At 30.1% G+C, this 20,564-nt stretch overlaps 1 protein-coding gene and 1 long non-coding RNA gene across 2 annotated transcripts; one reads left to right on the forward strand and one right to left on the reverse strand.

The window, feature by feature from the left end:
- The first annotated feature begins 3,247 nt into the window (after positions 1-3,247).
- LOC127705710 (cadmium-metallothionein-like) lies at positions 3,248-5,434 on the forward strand. Its single transcript, XM_052210087.1, has 3 exons — positions 3,248-3,301; positions 4,200-4,248; positions 5,105-5,434. The coding sequence occupies exons 1-3, from the start codon at positions 3,250-3,252 to the stop codon at positions 5,364-5,366; spliced, it is 363 nt and encodes a 120-aa protein (XP_052066047.1). The 5' UTR covers positions 3,248-3,249; the 3' UTR covers positions 5,367-5,434.
- Positions 5,435-15,768: 10,334 nt separating this feature from the next.
- Positions 15,769-18,432, reverse strand: LOC127705744 (uncharacterized). Its single transcript, XR_007983975.1, has 3 exons — positions 18,344-18,432; positions 17,809-17,868; positions 15,769-16,008 (listed from the first exon to the last, which is right to left on the reverse strand). It is a non-coding gene; the product is annotated as an uncharacterized LOC127705744 (long non-coding RNA).
- Between the last annotated feature and the right edge of the window lie 2,132 nt (positions 18,433-20,564).

Consider the following 20,564-nt stretch of genomic DNA (forward strand, 5'->3'; position numbering starts at 1 on the left):
AAAATACCCATTCTCTCTCAACTAATTTATGTGCTACGAATTACATATATCAGTACAATCGAAGTAGCTGGGGCCCACGAAAAGAGGAGTCTCATGATTCCAAATGGTAAAATAAGCGAGTAATTTTTTTTAATATTTTTCTTTTAAATTTCATGAACGAACTTATATTTATTTAGGTAAAAAGGAGGGGAAACGTTCACTGCATATCCCTCAAAACAACAACTGATAATAATTCTTTCCGGATTTTTTTGTGATACATTTTTTTGTATCTATGTATTGGGGACCAGCATATTAATTTTTCCAGTTTGATAAAACAAGATTATTTATGTTCATATAAATGGGGGCCTGAATATTTAATTCTAAAATCTGCCAGGCCCAAACCTCAGAATCAAATGATTGTTCCCTAACATATCAAGAATCTGATTTTGTTAAACTATATGATTTAAACAGATCAATACATAGCAAAATGTGTAGCCCTCGGGACTGATATTGGTTTCTCGTGGTGATACAACATGCGATACGGATTTTGCCATGTATTATTCTATATATACAAGTTGTTTTTACAAGACCTGATATCGATGAGTAGTAGCAGCTCCAACGTTTACTCCATCGTCATCATTCCGTTGCATGATGTTATATATTTAACATATTTAATAGAATTATACTTCAACATCAAAACATCCGTTTAGCGGATTACTATTGGCTCCTGTGTAACAACTTTATGAATACCTCGGTTTTGGTTTGTGACCTGGATTTGTTTGCGCTGAACCGATTAATGACTGTTGAACAGCAGTATACTTCTATGCTGTTATAAATCTCTTGGGTAGAACAATCATTGTTTCATCTCATCAAAAGTCAAATATTGTATCATTTTATTTGCTGAAAAAAATATGTGTAATACATGTACCAACTTGTAGTTCTTGTTAATTTTTTATTTTCAATTTATCTTGTTTTTTGTAAAGCGTATTATATGTTTGTATAATTTTTATATTGAGTAGGAAATATTTTATCTACATATCAATCAATATAATAAAATTTTAAGTAAAAAAATACTCATACTATGTTATAGTTATGTTAACAGAATACCCCAATATCAAACCCATATATCCATATAAGCAAGATAATGTAGAAAGAATAAAAGGTGAACGTTTGTGTAGTTAAAATCTGACGTAAAAAACATAGTATTTAATTACATCTTATTTTCTAGGTAAGGGGGTTTACCTCAACTTGATTTAATTTAACGGTTTAAGCATTGCACTATATTTATCATATCATGTGTTTTTTCTAATTCTGTATGGACCTAAACCAGTAAAAACAAGTCTGAGAATTATTTATATATTATGCGGAAAACTGTCACAATTTATTTCCCGCCATAACTATTCATAACAAAATGATAAACGGAGAGAGGATGTTGTATCCACGACCTTTTAATTATTTTTGCAGTTATAAATAAGATTTTGACAAATAATGTATAGGTGAAAATGCATGTGATAAACAAGCGATGACATAAAGATGGACGTATGACTTTTTTTAAAGATAAATCAATTGCACCATAGTCTGACAGTTGTGCATAGTACCATTAACCATCGAAGGGCGTACTACCACATAGAGGTATGCTGCAATAAATAATGTTTTCACAGATGTCAATGTCATTTGCATCAAATCGTGTATAAAAGCTGGACACTAGCAGATATATAATTAAAAGATTTTTTACAGCAACGGTTGCAATTGCTCATGTAAGTACATTTTAGTTTTAATAAGTTGAGAATTTATGAAGATTGTATAGATTTTCAGAGATAAAAAAACATGTATCATTGCACTTTTGTACCAAAGCATTATTTCCTAGTATAATGTAAATTCGTATACGTCACCAGTGCATATCCTCCCGTATATTTACAGAAAATATAAATTAATATATCAATATAGGGAAAAGTTTCATGTTTGTATAATTTCTGTTTCACTGTATTTTAATTTAAATGATTTCTTTTCATGGTTCACTGGATTACACACTTACATTTTGCATATCGGAAATAAAGTTTTAGCGCTATATTTCTTTTGTTCTTTATTATTTGGTCATCACTTTTGATATTCTAGCGGATAAAGTCAGAGGTGAAATTTTAAATTTTCTGAGTTTTATTTATTCTTTCTTAGTTTGCTTCATTCTGCATACAGGGACCGAATGTGAGGTCATTGTGTATATGTTGAATGCATATGAGTGTTATAAAATGATATGAAATAGATGAAAATACATTTGCAGTCTTGTCTGTTTGATGACGGACGTAATAAGACATTATTCTCTTATTTATATAATTAAAGTATTTTAGAATAATTGGTAAATATTTCGCTTCTTACACACTATGTAGGAATTCGAGTGTTCCGGTATAAATGCTCCCCACAATTGAAAAAGTGAGCAAAACATTATGAAGTATATGTAAAATTATTAATTTTAACTTTGAGAACAAATCGTAAATAGGTAGATAAGAACAATAAAACATAGATTACGATTTGATTAAAAAAATAATCAATTAAAGGTACATGTATAGGCATAATATTATTAAAAATATTAACCAATCAGTCAGGTAATTTACAAGAAACAATAACAGTAACTAAACATAGAAAGATACACACTTCCTGTTAATACTTTACCGTGTACCACAATGCTAGGTTGGCGAAGTATTTGAGCACCCACGAAACAACTTTATATTTTTAGGAATATGATAGTATTTTGTATAAAACTGCTCTTAAAATAATTTGTTGTTTCTTGGCTACATATAATCCTTACACACTAAAATTATTGATGAATAATGGCATATATCTAGTTTTCTTCATTTTCATCAAAATAGTGTAGAATATGACGTAACTTTGAGGTAATCAGATCCAAAATAGAATGAAATGCATTGATATTTGTTTTACTTTAGGCATTTCCACGCATTCTGTTGAAATTCCAAATGGTTCATCAAAAACTTATTTTCTGAGCCGACAATTGGGCCTTAATGCCTCTTATACTTTAAATCATTGGTAATATCTAACTAACTCTACTTTTCATATTACGGCGATCATTGTCTGTCAGTAAAAATGTATGTAAAAATATAGGTTAACAAAGCAATTAAACTATTAAAACAGACAGCTAGTGTTGAATCTTGATCTTCGTTTAAAAATGAAACCAATGATTCTTTAATCAAACTATGATAATGAAACAATAATTACATGTATCTTTTTTTTGTAGTGTCTTGTTTAGAATAAAGAAGGATGAAGGTTACGGCTTGTTTAGTCGTCTGTTTGTGTTTAGTGTTCATTGGAGGTAAAATATAACAAGGACCTTATTTGATGACATATATAGAACACAGTGTTCAATGGGTGTGTTTGATTACTGCAATTTGTTTTATGTGTCCTATTTTACATGTATCAAATAGTTGTGTCATTTTGTCATAGGGTTACTGCTTTATTGATGTATTTCCCATATTTCTATTAAATTCGATGACACATGTTGCAATGTATATTTTGTCGTGTTGAGGGACTGAAAAAATGTACAAGGCTATTACTCTTCTTGTCATACCATTCTATATGTGAACTGGAGAAGTACTCTACACTAAGACTATTTTTGAAATTCATCTTTTAGCTGGCGATAGTATTATACATGTAGCTGTATAAAATTTATCGGTTGTTAGATGTTTTATCTTTTTTTTTCTATTGACCTCTATTCTCACATTTTTGACATTTTGATACAACAGCCCTATCTATTTTTGAAATATTGCAAACTAATTACGTCTACATGACGACAACGATACCGAAAGACGTCAAGGAGACAATAAAACAACAAAACCCAATGATTGAAAAGACTTATTAACAACCTTTATAGTGTGTATAATGCAAATGAAAGAAAATCAATTTACTTTCTGAAATTTCTAACAAGGAATGTATGTTATTTCAAAAATAAAAGAAATGGATATTGAATAAAATAACTGAAGATAATGCTTTCAAGGCAATGGAACAGCTAACTCAACAACATACTGGGTTACCTTATAAGTAACCTTAGTGCAGTGTTCATTATTGATTTAGAATAATAAAAAAGACACTATTTGAATAGCGATCATATGATAAAAGCGGAGTGTCTGTTCGCTTTTACCCTTTCCTAGCTGTATATTGTAAACATAAATATTAGTCTCGATACTGAAATAGGAAACTTACTTTACTTTCAGTGAACATGGCAAATGACGAAATGATGGAGGATAATAAACTGACCCACAAGTAAGTATGCATTAAAATCTACGAAATGTATTATTTGATTGTTACCAATTTTAAAAAAGTTTGAATTCGAAAGAGTCTAGTATTAACAGAGTTTCAAAATACAATATTAGAAGATTTGTTAAATAATAGGAAATATAAATAAAAACTAATGTCATCGAACTTGTGAGATTATGTAATACTAGTAAAAGTGAAATTTCATTAACATTTCATTTTTAAAATGTAACTATTAGAATTATCTATCCACAAAATGTCAAGTAAAAAAATGATTCTGACAGGAAAAAAATATTTTATCTTTTGGAACAGCCTTAATAATATAAAAATCACTTGTTTGGTTAAAATGTCAGCCTATTGCTCATTGCTGAAGACTATCTGGTGACATATAGTTATTAACTTCTATGTCATTACATTTGTAAGTATCTTGTGGAGAGTTGTCTCATTGACAATCATACAACATCTTCTGTTTTTTGTTTTCTATTTACACGTTGATTGCACATCGTGCAGAAACACATCCTTAGATATGAAAATAGGCATAGAAACATCTAAAATCACTATTATAATAATCATCATTTACATTAATAAACATTTTAGGTGCTTTTACAAATGTAAAATAGTTTTGTCCTTACCAAAAGTTATACTTATCACATAAAGTACAGACGTAACTCACTCTCAGAATACCGAACTCATAGGAAGATTCAAAACTGAAATGTCCTCATCAAATGGCAAAATCAAAAGCTCAAACACATCAAACGAATGTATAACAACTGTCATATTCCGGACTTGGTACATGCAATTTCTTATGTAGAAAAAGGTAATCTATTTTTTATCTAATATATATTCTCATACTTGTCTTCTATAGCCTTGTTAAAAGAAGTCAACCAGCATGTGGGAGTAATGGAAATAACTGCCGGTATCGTAAATGTTGTAATAATTTCAACTGTGTTAAAGGGAGATGCAGGCCTAAAGGTTGTAAAAGATCATGCAGAAACAGCCGTGAATGCTGTAATAATTGGGGCTGTATTTACGGATCCTGCAGACAATGTCGAAGGAGGACATGTAAAGGAAACAACGACTGCTGTAATGGTTATAAATGCTCTTATAAGAGATGCCAAAAGAAATAATTGCGTTAGAAATACATCTTTTAGCAAGCGTTAAGTGACCAACTCAAATACTTTCGCTTTTAATGTCATGACTGGAGAACGTGTGCAAATAAATTGCAGAAATCTGATACAAATATACTGTTTTAATGCATTTGGTTTATTCTTTTTTTGTACACATGTGCACTCTTTTGGACGCTTCATTTTAAAGTTCCTTTTTTGGTTCCCTCAGCTTTTGTTTGTGTATTTGTATTTGTATATTCGTTATCGATTTACAAGTTTTGAACATCAGTTAAATACTTTTATCCCAATGTATTGCACTGTCACATGAAGAAAGAGTGAAATACTAATCGGCAAGACTACTTTAAACTACCAATTTGCTGACATGATTTTAAAGAAAATAAAACAGACTTTTATACCAATCAAAAAGATGCATTTGAATATTGATAAGTAGGGCTGGTGATGAATGTTCTATTCACATATGCACACAACTGTCATTAGAATTCTAAATTCCCAAGTTTATACAATAATACACTTTTCGTATTGATTTAAACGATTCGATACAATACAAAAATCGATAGAGAAGGAGGAAGAACACTATTCCGCACATATTGAACATTTGGAAGATGATATATATCAAACATAAAAAAAGATGTGGTGTTGTGGTCAATGAGACAAAATATTTGAAGCAATCACAAGTACGCGGTTGTTGACAACTATAGGTAACACATTTGTCTTTATATATGGGCAAATTGCTTACCGTATATGAAGCTACATGTATACAAAAGCATGTCATGCCAAAATGTTAAACAGTTCAAGAGAGAAAAGCTACGACTAAAAACAATTTGAAAACACTTACAAGTGAGAGGTTTAGCTAGCTATAAAACCAGGTTTAATCCACCATTTTCTACATAAGAAAATGCCTGTTCCAAGTCAGGAATATGACAGTTGTTATCTATTCGTTTGATGTGTTTGAGCTTTTGATTTTACCATTTGATTAGGGACTTTACTTTTTGAGTTCAGTATTTTTGTGATTTTACCTTTTAACTCACTTACCAATGACGAACATGATTAACCGCAGGCTTGTGATAGAAGACAGACACACAATAGTGCGAGGTTAAAGATGTTCTTTATTGCTCAACCCTCATTCGACTTTTGGACAGTTGTTTAACTGCACACTTACAAACTGTAATCTTTAGTTGGAAACGTGTATATTCATAACACCACACATTTGAAGACTTTAAATTGTAATTAAGGTTGGTACAGGCGGAAAAATAAAGGCAATAGTAGTATTCTCTTAAGTCGATTAGGAATAGACGTATGCAGGTTATACACAACGCTTGGGGGAATAGCAAGAATTAGACAATGAGTGATACCGGAAATGTCTCTTGCTATGCGTGCGTCACCTGCCATGCAACTTTTCATTCAGTAGAATGTAATAATCAGGAATAGCACATAATCGTACTGATGTTTTAGTACAAAATGTAATACGTACCGAACTAAAGTCACTAGTTCTCACCACTTTAGTTTTAACTGGGATATAGCTAAAGCTTTAAATGCACGACCATTGTCGCTTTGCAGTTAATAGGATACACCAACAATTGTGGTATCATTAATTAAAACGAAAGTAGCCTCTGAAACATTTTGACACGAAAGCTTTAATCATACAAACATTTGTTATGTGATTTTATCGAATTTATAGTTTCAATCTGGGTTTGATTGAAAATCCATTATATAAACCTGTCCCCTACTGATGAACTCTTTGGATAAAATGGGCCATCCCTGGATACTTTTTCTTATGATACAATTTTCACATTTGTGAAAGAAATATTCGATGGAATCACGAGAAATATATGCATAGCCATGGAATTACGAGAAATATTTGCATAAGCATTATAATGTTCGTTAAATCGTAAAGTCTTTATCACCCTGACCTTTTTATGTGCTTGTTTTAAAGTACCATACAGCTCCATTCTCCTATATTTCACTTTTTACCTTTCCAAGCCCTTAATTCTAAAAAGGCATATATACCTTTTTAATGGTAGAAGTCTATAGCTGCCGTCTGTTCTGGGGATTCTAAAATGTAAAGTGCATGCTCCTTGCTTTCACATTTCAATTAAGACGGCAAAAAAAAGATATTTGTCTTCAGTAGATATGTCACTTAAATGCTTAAGATTGCCTAGGAAAATTTACAAAATGTTTTACAGTATATGTTTTTCATATTCAATAAAACCAATGGAAAGATGATTTTAGTACAAATCGTATCTACATTTGTCATCTTTTCATCTGACCAAAACCAGCTCGACCAGTGAAGTGCGAATTTTCTTCAAAAAATATTTTGATAGAATCACCAATCTCCCCCTTGCAATAGCAATTGTTTTAATACCATAAACAGATACAAATTAGTTTTGTTACGAATATGAAAATTACTAAAATTTGAAGATCTGTACAATTAATGTATATTAACATTTGGAATATGACAGAAACAATACTTTATATCAAGAATATTTCACCGAATGTACATACATATGGTAGAAAAACCAACATTCCCAAAGTTCACCTATTGACCGAAATGATGATTGGCAACAGGTTTGAAAATTTCAGGCATTAACTTAATGCATAGACCTTAGCTTATTGTATACGTCATGCACGTGAATGTTCACACTACACATGCTATACGAATGTTGCTAGTAGTGATGTGATCTTTACTCTAAACCAATTCCAACAAAAATCCGACTAAGCATTCAAAACATATTATGCGTTAAAATGAACCAATTTAACATATCTAAATATAATAATATCTGCGTAGTTTCAATGGATCTGCCGGTTGATACTAGGTGTCATTGTCAGTACGTGCGTCAACAAAATAACGCTTAAAAATGTTTCCAAATTGCTTTTCAGAGTTTACCTTTACTATGAACGCCAAAAACATAAGACAATAAAGACCAACGATACATAAACAAACAAATATTTATATATATATATATATATAATGTCGATTTACTCATGTCATTTTTGTTTTTGTTTATGGAAGCAATTTTTGTTTAGTGGCAATAATGTAATTTTCAGATTTTTTTTTTAAATTTAAAAAAAAAAATTACATATAGCATCAATACAACACACTTGCTTATACATTTAATTACATGGATTAAATGAAAATATTGAAATGAAGTTATCTGTTCATAGTGTTAACTTTAATTAATTTTGTTGCGAGCTATTCACTTTATGTTCTCGTTCTTTAAATTTGTTCACATGCAAATATGTCAATACTTTAACATACAAAATACTGAAGAAAAATAAGGACATTTTTTTTCTTTCTGAAATTTCACTATGTGGAACCTGTCAACTTAGTCAATATTTTACCTAAACCAGCAACATCTTTCCTAACGACTATTGTATATCAGTAAATATGTGTGAAACCAGTCTCGTCTGATATATCATTTATCCCTGGAAATAAAATAATAAAACAGAGATATTGTTGAAAATCATCATTTTTTAACAAAAATTGCAACTCTCGATTTTTTATGAGGCACTGTTATCATCACCAAAAATTATCAATAAGAAATACGTAAATGTTTTGTTGTTTTTTTCATAACAGAGAAACCAAAAGAATTATAGTAGCAAGAATTTTTTTTTTTATGATTATTACAATTTTTTGGTGTAAATGCCAGTTTTTTCGTCCTTATTAGAATTATAAAATCCTAATAAAAAAGTTACTAGCCATAAAATATATTTACTTGTATTTGAATAATTATGTTTGAAATAAAGAGGAATTTAATTAAATAGTTTATTATTGTTCGTGTTTGTATTTAGTTTTGAATTAATGTGCTATATGTCAATTAAATTTGTGTTTTTTTTGCACATTTTTTATCTTTGTTTTAATGTACGTTCTATCTGTTTTTAAAGTATTTATTGACAGAGGAACATTTATTTTTTTTCATTTTGTTAACTTCTTTGCTACAGTTAAAACAAATTATTTCATTTTTTCTTGATAAAACAGTCATACACCTTTATGAAATATCGAAATGCAAAAAAATCGGTATAAACAATAACATATGAATATTGCAAAAACTGCAGATTTAGGTTATACACCAATAAGACCGCTTAAAACAAATTCAAATATCACGGACATATTATGTAACGTTGGTGCAGTGTGCATTAACAATTCAGATTAGTTTTCTAACGAAATTTGTTTTTTTTTAATCGCAACCAGACCATAAAGGTGGAGTGTCTGCTCACATTCGATGTTTTCATGGTGTATGGTGTACATGTATGTATACAAAACAATAGTTATGATACTGGGATATAAACACTATTTTGCTGTCAGCGATCAGCAAAATAATTAATGATGTAGGATAACGAACTGATTTGGAAGTACGTTTGTTTTAAGTGCAAGTTTCACAGAAAACCATGCAAAATGGTCCGAAAGTACTTTTTTCAAAAAGAAATGAAATCTTTACCAGACAGTACATATGGATAGGTAAAATGAAAACACAAAATATTTTTCTAAAATTTTATTAGAAAAAAAAATTATGAGGAGGTGAAACTTTACATGTCATTTTACATATGCAAATAGCCAAAAAATCACAATTTTCATCATTTTTGTTCTGCAATATTTTTTTATTAGTAAGAATGATGCATTTTTCTGTTAATATTTCCAGAAGAACTATATTTAATGATTCATACCATAAAATTATTTTTTTCTTATCTTGAACAGCATTCTGTCAAAATAATTTCAAAATATCTATATAAAGGCACTTTGCTCATAGACCTAAAATGGCACAAAACAAGCGTATCTCCATAAATGATGAAAATAAATCAAAATCAAAAGACTTTCGATAAACCTTAACTTAAGGGTTATAACATATAAAAAATCCACCCACGGCAAATAATCATGAGATAAAGGAAATTTTTTCAAAATTTGGGTACATGTGTACTGAAACGATTTTCATCAAATTGGTATATTAAGCTGTGATATCTGTAAAATGCATATACTTCACACATGTAATCCTTTTAAATTGCTTATATGTAAGATTTCTTGTTAAAAAGGGGGCTGTAGTTGGTTAAATAAAAGTATCTTGAAAATTTAAATGAAAGAAGATGGGGCAATTAGGGCCATTCTTGGCCATTTTTCATATAAAATATGAACTTTTGAATTAAGATTTCTTTCTTTGACTGTTTAAAAGTTGAGGTTATGGAAAATAAAAAACAATAAGCTTTTAACCCATGAGGTCATAATTTAAGCAGTCATAATGTCACATAAACAGCCACTTTACCAGTCTTTAGGCAAATATGGAGATTTTGGTCATTTTCCCTTGTTTTTGGACGGGCACATATAGAGCACATGTGTGAATAAACTGCATAATTTTAGATAATGTTTGTTTATATTAATAACACACTTCATGTTATCATACTCTTGTTTTTTTTCATATGAACAATGTTTCTAATTGAAATAATGCTTATTTGAACACATTCTTTGAAAAATCAGAATTTAAAAATAAATTAATTTTGCTAATTTTGACTTAGAAATCTTTGAAAATGGCCAATATATTAAAAAGATATTATAGCTTACATTTTGCCCATACCTAACAATTATTCTCAGCAGAAATCAATTTAATTTGAAACACTGCAAATCAGTAAACCAGAAATAGCCCCTAGAGCACCCCACCTTTGAAGCAAGTTTGAGTAAAAAAAATATACAAAGAAAGGGAGAGTCTTGTCTTTTTAAAAATGTAAGACATCATATAAAAGTACTGAAATGTCTGAAAGTCTTAAGAACAGGATAGATTAATAAAAAGGATCCTTTATATAATTCTTAAATCAAAGTAAGGGTGTACAGTTAACAAGCTTTACCCATAGGACACCAAAATTACAAACTTATTTTGTATGGGGTATTTTGCGACATTGTATCGTAGTTATTTCTCACATATGACAGATCATAGGATCAACAATTAATCTAAGTTTCTTTTCCTGTGTATATACATGTTGTTTATATAGCATTGACATTGATATTATAATAGAAACTGACAAATTTTAACAAGCTCCAATACCCCATGCCCCCACATTATCAAGTTGTCACTCGACAAATAAAATGTGACCAAATTCCTAAGTTAAAAGACTCATTACTCCTACAAAAGACAACTAATAAAATATTGCTGTGGATATGCACATCCTCATAGTCTATTTTCAAACGTTTCATAAAATTCTGTCACGATGACAAACTGTTGCAGTAGTACATCATGGCCACAAATTCAAAAGGGCAACTGAAAGCAAAAATATTGAATTCTAATTTCCTATCAATATACATATCTACATTGTATTATGTAATTATCTACAAAGTTAAATCAAATTATGTTGTGTGGTTTCAGAGGAGTATTGCATTAGTGTATATAAGGCTAAAAATTCCAAGTTCAAAAGGGCATAACTCATAGTAAAATTCACTGAATCATTATTTCCTGTAGTTTGTTCTTATCATATATGAAGGTTTGTAGTGCTGACTGAAAAGAACAGGCCTGAAAGACAAGGCAGACTGGTGGATGAATAACATTGTACCCATTCAAATTCTTGTGTACTGCATTATAATTGACATGTATTATAATGATAACTTTATATTGCTTTTGGTCAGATAAAGTTAAAACCTATGTGACACTACATGTTAACAGCCGTGTATACTTCATCTAAAAAATTTTCAACATTTTCATTATATGTATTTGCATCTATAATTGCAACAGCTTCATACAGTTTTTCATCTTGTTCCACATTTTCTTCAATTTCTCTCAATTCAATGGACTGAACAACAGCACTATTATCAGTTATAGAATTAGAACTTATAGTTCCTGATTTTAGTTTAGTCACTAGTGTTGCAAAGTAGCCTTTAATTTGTGTAGGATTCAGCCATTCCTCCATCTTAAACAATCTTTCTCCGTTTTCATCACATGATTTTCTGAGTTCATCTGACAGAGCAAAATAATTTGGCCGTTTCCCAGTTTTCTCACAATTAAAACATATCTCATTTGAATAAGAGTTAACTTTTTGTGAAAAGCGAATATTTGTTCTTTTGCCTTTTAGAGCCCATCCCTTATTTATCATATTACTAGTTGCATTTGACTGCGTAGCTGCACTCACGGTTTGAATCAAATTTATTTGTGTATCCTGAACAGATTCAGAAATAGAAGCATATACTTCAACTGCAGTATCTAATCCAGATTTGTTTGTTCTATATGAATGATTTCCGACAAGAATATGTTTTTCCAGATTTGTTGCTCTAGCAAAAGTTTTGTTACAGGAAATATCAGGACAACAGAAAAAGTTTACATTTTGATTGTCAGATGCATAGGTGGTTTCATCTTCTGAAATAGCTGATGGTTCATTTGCTGTGTGTTGTGCTGTTTTGGAATATGAAACCTTCCCGGCTGTTTGAATACCTGTAAAAGGTTCATGGACCTGAAACATTAAATACATATATTATATATTGTCAAAAATTTGTTGAACGAAATATTTCATGTATAATAATATTATTCTGAATGTATTTTTAGGCAAAAAAGTCCCCTACCACTACCAGTCACAGTGTAAAACTCCAACTTGATTTGTAAATCACCATCGTACATGCTCTCAGTTATAATATATATATATAATAATAATAAATGTTGCTTGGCCAATCATTAATTAAGATTGATGTTTTAATTAGATATAAAGGGTGACATGCAAAGGTATTTTTTTTCAAGATGAAAAGGGTCAATCATTAGGTTGAGGTGAGTAATCAAGTGTACTTTCTATGATCATCACTGAGGATACATTTTTTTTATGTCTCACTTTGGAGTCGATTGTTAATGCTAGTTCATAAATGTTCTATGTGATGTACATTTATGGCAAACCGTTCTACTATTCATTTTATCTTCAAGATATCTCATATAATATATCAGATAACTTTTATTATGTAGTTTTATAATAAATTTTATAAGATATCTTATAAATTTAAAATTATATGAAATATCTCATATATTTAAGATATCTTATATTTTATTATATGAGATATCTTATATATTTTATGATATATCTTATATATTATATGAGATATCTTATAAAATTTATAAGATATCTTGTATAATTTTCTTCATAAGATATCTTATATTATACATGAGATATCTTATACAATTTATAAGATTCTTGTATAACTTTCTTCATAAGATATCGTATAAACTAGATACATAAGATATCTTGTATATTATATGAGATATCTCATAAAGTTAATTATATTTTTTCGAAGATATATTATATATTTTATCATATCCTTTAAAATTTATAAGATAACTTATATAGTTAATAAGGTTTCTCATATAATAGTTTATAAAATATCTCATATAATTTTTATAATACGTTAAAAATTATACAAGATATCTTATAACTTATAAGAGATAACTTATAAAATATATAATATATCTTATAAACTATATTAAATATCTTGAAGTTATTAACTATATGATATATTTTATAAAGTTTATAAGATATCTTGAATTTAGTAAAATGTCTTGCCTTTTACATTGAAAGTCCATGCTTATTTAGCGCATAATTTGTTGGTAGATATATAATATTGTTTAATCCAGGAATAATTTGGAAAACATTACAGAAGTTAATTTTTTTTTCAGTGCACCCTTTTTGTATAATTTTTAATTAAATCTAATTCTAACACTTACCTCCGGATTAAACACCCTTTCTGTAGAAAGGTTTTGGTCAGATATTCCTGATGTTTGTATAAGCTGTCCAGAACCAACTTGATAGGCCATTCTTGCAACAATTACAATTTCAGTGAAAGCAAAATTGTTCAATACACTAATCCCAGGAATTTTAATTTTAATCTTAGGCTCAGATGCCTGGTCAATAGAAACAACACAAACATTTGTTCATTTAACACCTCCATAGCTTTCAAGGGCTTTTTTCATGTCTCCTGCATTTAAAACATTGTGTCCTTCATTTGCATACCTGTATATGTGCCACCTTGAGGACCCTGTTTTACTGTTACACAGGTCTTTCCCTGATTGAGCTTCACTAAAGTTGTATTCTTTGATTCTTATTGGGAAGGTTGAGTTGTTCTGCTGGATGAAGCTTAAAAGGTTCACACAGTGGTAACATGCAGCATTATCACTTTTGAGATAAATTTCTTCCAGAGACTGATTCTTACACTTGAGTTGTTCCAGCAAATGGAGCAAAATATTTGCAATAGAAAACCAGCCTTGTGTCCCATTTTCAAGTATGTGAATGTAACAGTTGAGATCTAACTCATCTGATGATGCTGACCTTGTAACTGAACATGAAATATGCCAACTAAGACCTTTCTTTCCGAAAAATTCTGACTGAGTCTCACGGAATTGTACAGGCAAAAACTTCATTGCCCAATCCATAATGATCAAACTCTGATTAGGTGTTAAATTCTTCAAAATATCATTTCTAGCAGCATCTTGATGCACAGTTCTTAATAGGTGCCTTTTCCATTCCAATAAATTCTTTGTTGCACTGTTAAGATCAAAGTCAATATTATCTTGTACTGATTTGTTTACTTGAAATTTAGAAAGCTCTGTTGTAATTAGGTCAAGCACATTGTCAACAAGACTGCATTTATCACAATTAGCAGCATGCTGATGTTCACAACTAGAGGCAAATCCAGGAATTGAAGGGTCACTTAAAGTGTATGTAGTGCAGTGATCTGTACAACCATCTGGTTTATTCAAATGCAGTTTGTACTCAAATTTCAAAAACTGGTTAATTACATGTAAACTGTCTTTCAATTTTTCAACACTTTCATGACTTATACCAAATGTCTCAAGTTTTGTCACTAGTTTAAGCAATGTGTCAATTGCTCCCATTCCACCAGAAGTTGTATTGTCAAGACCTTGTAAAGCTTTTTGTTTAGATGCTGCACATACTTTGAGAATTCTGTACAATGTTGGTTTCCTGTATGATTCCAAGTTATTTTCTTCACAATAATTTTGGTAGTTTCTTATAATTCTTGCATTTATTACATTACTTATTACTCTAGGAAATTCCATTTTTTCATTAGTTGATAACTTTAACATAGTTTGTCCAAAACCAATAATGGTAGAATATAATGGATTCATTACGAATTCATTGAAATGTGTTACTCTTGGCTTTGTTAATTTAGTTCGGTAAATTTTGGGTGGATTAACAAGGTTTCCTGCCCCAACAACTAATGAATGTTTTCTAGCACCATCAATTTTTGCCACAGATAATCCAGGGATCAATTTTTTAAGTTCTAGTTTGGTAAATTTGTTAACAATCAGAGACAGAATTTGAATCTGTGTTCTTGATTTTCTAGCATTGTGGAAAGCATCAATTATGCATCTAGTAGTGGAATCAATCGAAACCTCTTTTTGCTGTAAATTATCTAATAGCACATCCTCTTGTCCAGGTGCAATAACATTAAAAATCAACCTAATTGACTCCTGTGTCTTTTTCAAATAATATGACCTTGAACTTTTACTAAGTGTATTCCATGGTTTTGACAATTGGCAATTAAGAGGTTCAAATGAATGTGATAACATTTTCATAGCTGCATTAAATCTGTCTTTGGTGGTCATTTGTGTTTCAAGCCAGTCCTGGCTTGACATTGTTGTTGCTTGTGAGGATAGCTCAGAAAATCCTTCAAATGTGTCTGCAAAAAAGAATTACGAAATTAAATGAGAAGAAAGATCCAATATATCTGTGACATTAATAGTTCAGTGACTGTGTTAATTATTTCATGGTACTTACAACTAAAGGCTCCAAAGAGCCGTGTCGCTCACCTTGGTCTATGTGCACATTAAACAAAGGACACACACTATAGACAAGAATAGAATTTATGACAAAATTCTCTGTTTTGGTGATGATGACTTGTTTGTAGGTCTTAATTTACTGACCATTCTTGCTGTTTACAATTATCTCTATTTGTAATGAACTTGGCCCAGTAGTTTCAGAGAAATCTACTTTATTTTACCCCATGTTCTATTTTAAGCCCAAAGGCGGCCATCTTGGTTGTTGGGCAGGGTCATTGGATACTTTTTTTAAACTGATACCCTAAGAATTATTTAGGCCAAGTTTGGTTTTATTTTGCCCAGTAGTTTCAGAGGAGAAGTTTTTTGTAAAATATAACAAAAATTTATAATTGACTTTAAAGGGCAATAACTCTTTATGGGGTCTATTGACAATTTTGTACATGTTGACTTATTTGTAGATCAGATCTTACTTTGCTGAACAATTTTGCTGGTTACAGTTTATCTCTAGCCATTATAATATTCAAGATAATAAACAAAAGCTGCAAAATTTCGGTAAACTTACAAATGCAATTTGGGGGCAGCACCCTAACAACTGGTTGTCTGATGGATGTGATAATATCACGACAGATAGATCTTGACCCAACAAACATTTTAATCTATGTTAGATTTGCTCTAAATGCTTTAGTTTCAGAGATATAAGCCCAAAACTGATTTTACCCCCATGTTCTATTTTTAGCCATGGCAGCCATCTTGGTTGATGGGCGGGGTCATCTGATACATTTTCTAAACTCGATACCAGAAGAATGATTTAAACCAAGTTTGGTTTTATTTGGCCCAGTAGTTTCAGAGAAGAAGATTTTTGTAAAAGTTAACGGACAACGGATGCCAATTAATAAGTAAAGCTCATTTGGCCCTTATGGGCCAGGTGAGTTAAAAAGTGGAAGTGATTAAAAAAATAAATCAGAGACTTTCATGAAGCTGTGTAGTTGCCACATTAAATATATGACGTTATCTTGTTAGAACCTAAAACAACTATATTTCCTACATGTAAATTAGTTTTTGGACATTGAAGGTCGAAAGTCATTGTCTGACCATGCTGCATTGATGCTCCAATATATTAAAAGCATATGTCAAAAGGTAATAAAGCTGTGTTTCAAGAAAAGAATGTAAAAATAAATCAAGTCATTTGACATCTGAGGTCAAAGGTCACAAGAAAAACACTACCCACCATCTCAAATACATGCACATGCCTAGGTGTAAAGACTAACATGTTTTACTTTGAGATCAAAGTTAAAGGTTATATCATGGCACATGTACAGGACAATTTGTCTCATGATCCTTGATTCTAATTTTCTGATAGCCTTCATGTGTAATTCCTGAGGAAAATGCGATGAAAATTGTCTTTTTGGCTTTTTAATGTAAGAATACATAAGTGTTCGGTAATGAAGATGTTGTTGAGTGATGCATTTGAAACATATCATGTGGTATAGCTTCCTCATATATGACTCTTTATTTCTGCAAGCCCCTGAAATGTAGTTTCTGAGAACAGTTTAACAAAAATTTCAGGGGACAGACTGACAGACAGGCAGGGGTAAAACAGTACACCCCCTCCTCTTAAAGGCAGCTATAATAATATTAGAAGAGTTACCTCCCCCTCTTAGTACATATTATAGTAAATACAATACAGGGTATGTTTTAACCTGTCACACTGGACTGACTGTAAGCAAGTTCCATATCTTGATCATCTTTGCTGTTAACATCTGAAAAAATATATTATACCAGTAATGTATAATGTTTAAAGCAACACACTTTTGTAAAAATAGATGTGTACATTTACATCATTCAAATAAAGATGGTTGCCAATGAGATAATTCTCCACAAGAGACCAAATGACACAAACATTAACAACTATAGGTCACTATACTGCCTTTAACAATGAACAAAGCCCATATCCCATAGTCAGCTATAAAAGTTATGTTTTTAAATTTACATAACAGGATTTCAGAGACCATTTCTACTAAAATCAGTTCAGATGAATTATCATTAACAAATTATGTCATAATGTATGTTATGCGGGGCCACACAAATGTGTCCATGTGAGCTTCAAAATTCAGTATCAACTTGTTTCTATATATCATGCTACACTTCAGTGGTTTTTTATGGTAAATGTAATGGCAATAGTCCATTTGATCTCAAACTTAACCAGTTGATATTATTAACACATTAAAAAATTACCTTGGTTATGCTCTTGTTCTATTCTGCTGTTGGGTCTACCAAATAACCTTTTTGCTTCATAAAATGCTTCTGTAAAAAAGGAATAATGACAGATTATTAATTTTGATTTAAAAAATGAATGTTAATTTTCCTATATTGTGATAAATATGTAATCTTAGATGAGGTTTGTTTATTAAAATGCATAAAGGTTGTGGGTCCTTTAACGTAGAATTAGGCATTATAGCTTTACCTTACTTGAGGGACCTATAAGTATATGTGTTGGCAAGGGGATTAATTGTATTGTACATGTACATGTATTGAGGTTACCAAATGAACTAAGAGATGTTATTTGTCCAACAATATAAGTGAATATAACTAATGAATGTGAAACCCAGTCATAGCCATTAAATCTAACTTCTGTGTATTGTATACAAATTTCAATCTTTATTTTCTATGTACCCAAGTAGGACAACCTACCGCATTACTTACTCAGCCCCCTTTTTTTTTGCCAAATTTGACTTCATTTAAAATACAAAAGTGAGTGAGTTTATAGCAGTGGCATATAGATTTGTTTGGCATTTATTAAAGGAATTTTATCAGGATTTGATGTGTTGTTCTTTGATTTCAATGGAAATTGTCTATTTTGACACCTGATTATTCCAGAATGTATTATCTAACACATTTTGTGGGTACATTTATGCTTCTATTGTCTTTCAATCTGTGATATCGAACAAACATGTTTTTTTCTGAACTCAAGGTACATGTACAGTCAGGGGCGTTACTTAAACAAGTTATTTTTTTAAGTTACTTATATAAGTAATTTTTGTTTTTAAAAATAATAAAATTACTTAATAGAGTTATTTTAAATTTCAATAGAAGCATAGACTAAATGTAGTTTTCATGAATTTTTACATCATTTTATATCATAAAATAAAGAATTTATTAGATTTGAGAGGAGTATAGAGATAAAGGGTTACTTTAAAAATAATGACAAAAATATTACTTGAATAAGTTATTTTATACATTTTTGAAAAAAATAGTAATAACACTTATTGAAGGAACATATGTAATTGATTTTGGTTACAAGTTATAAATAACTTCAAGTCTTAATTAATTCACAAGTATCTTTCTATTTATATCAGTCTACCTCTAAGATTTTGGAGGAAAATGATAATTTAATAGTCCCATGAGACCAATCTTTGACCCAGAAGCGTCAGTATGAAAGATAAGTGCGTCAGAAAGTTAATTAGTGTTTGAGAAGGATTAGATTTTATATTTCATGGGAAAAATAACCAGATGACTGTGAAAATTTGTTAAAGCTACTAAATTCTGTATAATTGGACACCTATACAAAGAATATTCAGAAAAGTTACTTATATAAGTAATATTTAAAATAGCCTCGTTTTCAACATTACTTGTATAGGTAACTTTAATTGTTACTTATTTAAGTAATGCCCCTGACTGATGTATGTGTGTCAGATTATACAAGTTTAATTGTATCTGTAATACATTACCTTATAATCTTTAACTTACCCAATTCATTCTCAAAATTCACTTGCTCATTACAAACATCTGTTCTTAATAAAGTGGCACATTTCTTGCATAATCCTGAAAATGTTAAAAAAGAAAAAAGTTATTAACTACACTATTTCAATCCTACATATTATGATAAGGAACCAAATTACATTTGATGTCCTCAGATAACAAATAAAAATAGATGGTAAGTCAACTTTTAAAAGATTCAAATCAACTTGGATTTTTATAGCTGTCATCAACATATTTTAATTAATATATGAAAAAATGTAGACTTTTTAATTTTAGTTCATATGAAATTCAGTGAACTTTTAAAATTTTATGTTAATTTTTCAAATCATAAAACTTGACTGTCACTTCTATTATTATTTATATAGTACTGTTCTTACGAATTGCAAAGATAATTTTCATTTTGGTTTATTGCTGTTAAACTTAGTTTTAATTTTAAATACATTTGTAGGTGAAAAGGGCATTTTAGTTGGAACTTTTAGATTTCTATACTTTTTTAAATATTTGATCATCTGAAATTTAGGATAATTATTATGAAATTGAATATAAAATATTTACCATTCTGATAATTTACAACAATTTACTTTCATTTAATATTGTGCTTTAATGATATACTGTTTATAAAACGACAAGTCCTTTCAGTCCCCAATTCACAACTGTTTGATAAACAAAATTCTTGGCTACAGATTGACCCCCAGTG

Source organism: Mytilus californianus, unplaced genomic scaffold (assembly GCF_021869535.1).
Source record: "Mytilus californianus isolate M0D057914Y unplaced genomic scaffold, xbMytCali1.0.p SCAF_6, whole genome shotgun sequence".
Lineage (NCBI taxonomy): Eukaryota > Metazoa > Mollusca > Bivalvia > Mytilida > Mytilidae > Mytilus > Mytilus californianus.

Coding starts and splice junctions, on each gene's coding strand:
- LOC127705710 (XM_052210087.1), top strand. CDS start 3,250: ATGAAGGTTACGGCTTGTTTAGTCGTCTGTTTGTGTTTAGTGTTCATT. Junction 3,302..4,199: donor GTGTTTAGTGTTCATTGGAG/GTAAAATATAAC, acceptor CTTTACTTTCAG/TGAACATGGCAAATGACGAA. Junction 4,249..5,104: donor GATAATAAACTGACCCACAA/GTAAGTATGCAT, acceptor TGTCTTCTATAG/CCTTGTTAAAAGAAGTCAAC.